This window comes from Papaver somniferum, unplaced genomic scaffold (genome assembly GCF_003573695.1).
Source record: "Papaver somniferum cultivar HN1 unplaced genomic scaffold, ASM357369v1 unplaced-scaffold_19, whole genome shotgun sequence".
Taxonomy (NCBI): domain Eukaryota; kingdom Viridiplantae; phylum Streptophyta; class Magnoliopsida; order Ranunculales; family Papaveraceae; genus Papaver; species Papaver somniferum.
The window spans coordinates 16,778,557-16,784,884 of record NW_020628818.1 but is presented as its reverse complement, the minus strand read 5'-3'; the positions used below and the strand labels follow the sequence as shown (position 1 = coordinate 16,784,884).

The 6,328-nt window shown below is 35.0% G+C and overlaps 1 protein-coding gene across 1 annotated transcript; it reads left to right on the top strand.

Moving 5' to 3' along the window:
- The first annotated feature begins 1,023 nt into the window (after nt 1-1,023).
- LOC113338600 (heat shock 70 kDa protein-like) lies at nt 1,024-1,875 on the top strand. Its single transcript, XM_026583982.1, has one exon. The coding sequence runs from the start codon at nt 1,024-1,026 to the stop codon at nt 1,873-1,875; it is 852 nt and encodes a 283-aa protein (XP_026439767.1).
- The last annotated feature ends 4,453 nt before the right edge of the window (nt 1,876-6,328 follow it).

Here is a 6,328-nt window from a genome sequence, read left to right as displayed (position 1 = left end):
GCTTTTCATCTAAAGTGCAGAAACTGCTTCTCAAAACAGACTGCAATCTTGATTCACTAATGGTAACAATATCCTACACCCAAACACTATAACTGAGTCTAAGTTTATCAACAAAAGGTATCACAAGATGTAGATCATCTGTCAAAGCCGTAATAACTTGACTCAAGATTGAGTCCTGTGAGACCTACATGATTCCACTAACCCGCAAAACTACTTGGTGCTGGTGGAGGAATATACATATCTAATTTAATCTACAATGTATTCTGACCACTGACCCAAGAAACTACTTTGGCAATGAATTCATAAAGAACTAGAATCTGACAAGGCAAAGGGAACAAATTATGAACAATAGTTTCTCTTTGGTTTTCATCTAAATTGTTGAAACTGGTTGGGATTCTCATTAGAGCTACTTCTTCAATACACAATTGATTGATTCACCCATTTACAAAAAAATGGTGAAATCCTATAAACAAATTGTGACATCCTACAAACAAGTAAAATACTATGTCTGATTCAGTCTAATTATCCACTAAACCTACAAAGTACACTGAGATATTCTTAAAACATAATACAATGTACTGCAACATCCACAATTGCATATACAAATCTTCTTAATCACACTCAACAAACACAAAAACCGTAAACCTAAAATCTACAATCACATATAAATCTAAAAGATATACATGTTCGTAAACACCACCAGAAATTGCATCATTCAAATTCAAAACCAATAGTTTCTAACCTCCAATTTGTAAAATTATTAAACCACTGAATGTTAAAAAACAATGATTCAGAGAAAAATCAATAAATGAAATACCTTAGATGATGATAACCCAGATTTGCATTTCCTGAATCAGTGTCAAAACTATTATGAGAGATCGATTTAACTTAAATTTAGGGTTACATCGATGATTCACAGAAAAATTGACTGATTCGTGTTGTTAATGAAGTTCTCTGCAGCTGCATCTCGATGTTTCCGAAACTCAAATCGATGGAGTAAACTGGACGGAGAGGAAAAGGGAAATGGGTGGAGAAATCAGAAAGATTCCATCTTGCATCGCATTGAGTAATCCGCTGCGGAATGGCATTTCGATTACAGATGTTGCGCCGCTAAGTTTAAGTGCTAAAACAGCTCAGTATGTAATTTTGAGTGGCGAGGCATCAAATAACTCTTTGATTGCTGCATGGAATAATCTACCAATGGTTGGCTTTTCGATTCGGAAAGTTACGAATCTATATCAGAGTACTTCAACATTGCTTAACTTGATTCCCAGAAACACAGTGATTCCAACTGAAAGAACATATCCTTTCACACCTGCAAGGGATGTGACAAGACTCTCTGTTGGGGTTTATGAAGGTAAAGATGACGAGATGGAGGACAACAATCTTATTGGTTATTTCATCTTTGATGGAATCCAAGCACCTGAAATGGGATTACCAAACATCACAATAAGTTTTGCTGTTGATCATGATGGGATTTTAAATGTAACTGCTGCTGAGGATGGAAGTCGTAGACGACAATTGGCTAGGCGGGTGATTAACAGAATTCTAACGACTGACGAGCTCAATAACCTTGGAAGAGATATGGAGAGTCCAGAAGCGGGGGAAATTAAGAGAAAGAAGCTAGAGGCAAAAATGAAGGTATGGCTTTTTGTTAATAAACATATGCCACTACAACTACTGCCGGTTCTCAGTCCTAGTCAGGCGAAAAGTCTAAAGGAGGCCATAACAGATGCACAGGCATGGTTGAAGAATAGTGAACTGCCAGAAGTAAGAGCTTCTGAGCTTAAATTGGTTGAACTGCAGGCGACTTGTTTTCTGATTTTACAATTGAGAGATCGAATAAGAATGTCTCAGACAATTGGATGTATATGATAGAAATTGCTTCGTCATTATGTTGTTTTACTCCTTGGTTTAGTAGCTACACGTTGCAACTACATATGCAGAATTGAAATACACATATCTTGATCTTGCTGCATCTTTGTTATAGTTGGAGTTTTGTTTCAGGAAGTATTCCATGTTGTTGTGGTTCATACCTCTTAGGATGGTACTCCAGGTCTTTCTAGCATCTTTGTAAACCCTGACAACCTTAAAACCTGAATTCATAATTGCTAGTTTTTGTGGCAAAAAATAAACTTCTGTGCTAGGTGCCCTCATGACAACCTAACTTTTCGAAATTTAATGCAATTTCTGCAGTACAACATTGTCATTGCATTCTAGTGCTTACTGCTTACAAAGAAAAGGATTTTGTAAAGAAGAATTGGTCATTTCAATCAATAGAAAGCTGAGTTTTCTATTACCATTGGACGCAGGACTCTATATGTTAACAGTTCCAAATGCATAGCTAGATGTAGGATGATCAGTTGACATGGCCAGGTTTTCAGTTTCTGTTGTGGCTTTGTTCCATTTTAATAGTAATAGGCAATTTGATCTCGCTGCATCTTTCATATAATTCGAGTTTGTTTCAGGGTATTCTTCCATGCTTTTGCGTTTTTTTTTCTTAGGGCAGCAGTGTTTGTATCCCTTCCTTAATGTCATCAAATAAATTAGAAGCTTACAAATCAATTTCGTTTACCTAAATTCCTAATTGCTAATCTTGAACTCTTTAAACCTCTTGGGGTCAAAGAGAAAGAAATCAAAGTAAAGTTTGCAAGTAGAACGACAAATGATGATTTTTTGGGGACCATAAGTTATTACTTATTGGGTGAGTTATTGTTTAGGGATAATTAGTAGGAGCAACTGATTAAATTGTCCTTTTACTTTTATTTTATTTTCTTACATGAAACTTGAGTTTGGTTAAGTCGAAAAAAAATTTCTCGCAACTGAATATTTCTCTAAAAATCTATGCGTTGAGTTTGATTGCAAATTTTTTTTTCTCCTAACCAAACTTTTTTCCTGAAAACCTATAATCAGCTATGTCACACTTTTTTCTTCTTAACCTATAGTTAGTCTATATATTTGGTTACGTTGCAATTTTTTTTCCTAATAGAACTTTCTTTAAATTAATTTTAAATTACTTCCATTGAATTCGGTTAGGAAAAAAAAACTTGCCGAACTCGCTAAGAAAAAAATACTCTTGCCTAACCAAACCTAATAAAAGAAACTAAAAAATCAGCAAAAATAAAATAAAAATTAAATAAATAAATTAACTAAAATATCAGCATAGTGTTGAAATTTGTTTCATAATGACCTACCAAAAATAAAAGAATAATCCCCTTCAAAATTTTCATGGTCTCAGAAAATCATTCACGAAATAAGCATCTCATTAATTGACTTTCACTCGGCCCATTACTTAGCTAACAAGCCCAGTTTCAACAAAGCATATGTGAAACCTATAGACACACCCATTCTTCAGATTTCCTCCACTGTGAAATCCACCGACAAAAAATTTCAGGCGCGCACCCATTTTCTCGGTGGAAATTTCTCCCGCACCCAGAATTTCTAAAATTGTTTCTTCGCTTAATCTTACTCGTTTTTCTTTCATGACTTCTTTTATTCTTCGTCCTCTCTCTTTTAATCTAGGAGGTTTTTGTCCGATCAATTGTTAAACCGATTTCGATCAGAAATCATTATGCAGAGAGATTCACAGGTGAAATCATAGGTGGAGATCGAGAAGATGATGATCGAGTAAATGGGTGATATTGATTGAAGCCGTGGACAACATAAGAGATTTTTTTTCTGAAGATTGAGATTAGAAATCAGGGTTTCATAGGACCTGAGTTTGTAATTGAAATCAGGGTTTCATAAGATTTGGGTTTTTATGGAACTGATGTAGGTTAAAGAGATGTTTCAGAGTATGAGATGGTTTGAATTTAGTTTGTCATCAACCAAATTCTGGGATTTTTGTACTAGGGTTCAAATTAAGTTTTGTATGGAATTCAGACTACAAGAAGGTGAAAATGTTGTTGGTTGTAGAAAAATGGGAAAGGTGTTTATGCTGTTTGGTTTGTATGGGAGATATTGAAACAAGAAAGAAGATGATGATGATGTCATGACTGCATAACCTATCATGCAGTCGAGAAAATGTCTGTATAACATGTAATTCAGCTATGAAAATGGATGCATAACCTGTTATGCATCTACGAAAGTTAATGCGTAACTTGTTACGCAGTCCAAAAAATGGTTGCATAACACGTTTATGCAGCAACTTTTTTGTTACTATTGAAACCAACAAAACAAAGACTGCATAACTTATCATGCACCTACAATAACATATGCATAACCTGTTACGCAATCATGAAAATGGATGCATAATTTTTTATGCAGTCATGAAAATGGATCCATAACCTATTATGCATCCAAAAATATGGCTGCATAATGCATTATACATCAATTTTATTTGTATGCACTAAAATCAACCAAAACAATGGCTACATAACTTGTTATTCAGTTGAGAAAATGGTTGCATAATTCGTTATGCGTCTGTTGTTTCTGTTGGATTCAGACATATACAACGTTTTAGTGGATGCATAAACCAAAATAATAGATGCATGAACAAAAATATAGTTGCATAACGTGTTATGCAACTTTTGTGGTGTATGTATATTGTATTTTTTTGGAGGCTGCATAACGAATATGTAGTCAGTTTTCGAAATTTTTCCCTAAAATGATGATCAACTCCGATTTTTTCGTGAAAAGCAAAAATTTGATATTGTTGTTTGTACTTGTTGTGTAGCCCTCTTAAAAAGATTTCCAACGATATAAAATTTGTAAAATTCCAAGGCGCTGATTTTTTAGATATGTTATATCCAAGTTGCGTTGTCAAATATACCCCTGAAAAATTAGGTTGCATAACGAGTTATGCCTGAAAAAATATTATACATGACGAGTTATGTATTGATTCTTAATAATTTAGGATAATTTTGGGTGTCACGGTATCTAAAATTAATTGTGAACCTGACAATAAGAAAACTACTTTTATTGGGCCTGCGCCTAAGTTTTCCATGGCATATGGATCTTGTGCCAGTGAGTGACCGGTGATCAAGAATAACAGTATTTAGTGAGGGTGATGTCTTTATGAGTCCAAAATTGTCGTGTATGTCGAACTATCCTTATTCAGCAGTACTTTGGGAAAATTTTAGTGGTAAATAATCACACCCCTTAAAAATCACTACTTTTCGGATGCTAGAAGAGTTGCGTGGTACCAATGTTGCATAACTAAAACAACAAAGTAAACAGATTAACACACCATATGATGAGTCTGTGTTTGATGAGTCGGAGGAGATGTCATATTCTAATTTCAATCGAGAATATTGTAGTTTTTTAAAATTACCAAAAATTCATTTATTTGTACACACTAACTGAGACAACTCCAATTGTATATACTCACCCATTGGTTGCAGAGATGCTCTGGTTATCCTGTTGGTGCAACTGAGTTGCAACACCAGGAAGAATCACAAATGTCGTCTATGTAAAGAGCCACTGTCACACAAACGCCACCTCCACTGTGTTGGCAACAGAGAGATTAGTGAATTTGATCTGCCAACATGAGAACAAAGGGTATGGAAATGCAGATAATGTAGACTTACAAAGAAAGTAGTTAAAAGAGGAATAAATCAAACTGTCAAGGGTACAAACGAATTTCACAGTGTGATACAGATAAGTAGTGATAATAAAGTAACAATGCAATTAGGGGTGCACATACCCTATCCATACCCGCCAATCCTACCCTACCCGTCAGTGTTGTAACCTTATCCTATCCTATCCATTATTTGGCAGGTAGGGTGACGGTTAGAGATTTTTTTACCCGCCGTTAAATGGGTAGGATGACGGGTAAAGCACGAAATTACCCTACCCTACCCGTCTACCCATCTAATACTGAAAAGACAAAGTAACCCTTGTATTGTTTTCTCCTCCTGCCTATTTTTTTGTTATTCTAAAACATATTAGGGGTAAAAGACAGTAACCCTTGAATGAATTGTACTTTCTATCGAACCATTTCATCAATTTTTCATTCGAACCATTTCATCTCCTCGTCTCTGCAGTAGCGAAGTGAAGTCTGGGTTTCGATCTGAAGCTGAAGATGTAAGTGATTTGTGTGTTCGATTTGTGTATCGTTATGTGTTCTCAATCCACTTTCTTATCTCTGCAGAAGAGAATTTAGGGTTTCAGGCTGTAAGTGCAGTTTGAGGTTTTGGGGGTTTCGATTTGAAGATGTAAGTGTTTAAAGCTTTCAATTTGTGTTTTGATTTGGGTTTCGATTTGTTCTTTTGGATTAGGCTTTCATTAAGGTGTTGATGTGTTAATTAGATTTTCTATTTTATATTAGTAACTGATTTTGAAATTTTTATGAAAAACCCTATACTACTGAAATAGGCGTGGGAATTAG

What these genes read in the sequence shown, in the direction of transcription:
- LOC113338600 (XM_026583982.1), top strand. Translation starts at nt 1,024, where the DNA reads ATGGGTGGAGAAATCAGAAAGATTCCATCTTGCATCGCATTGAGTAAT.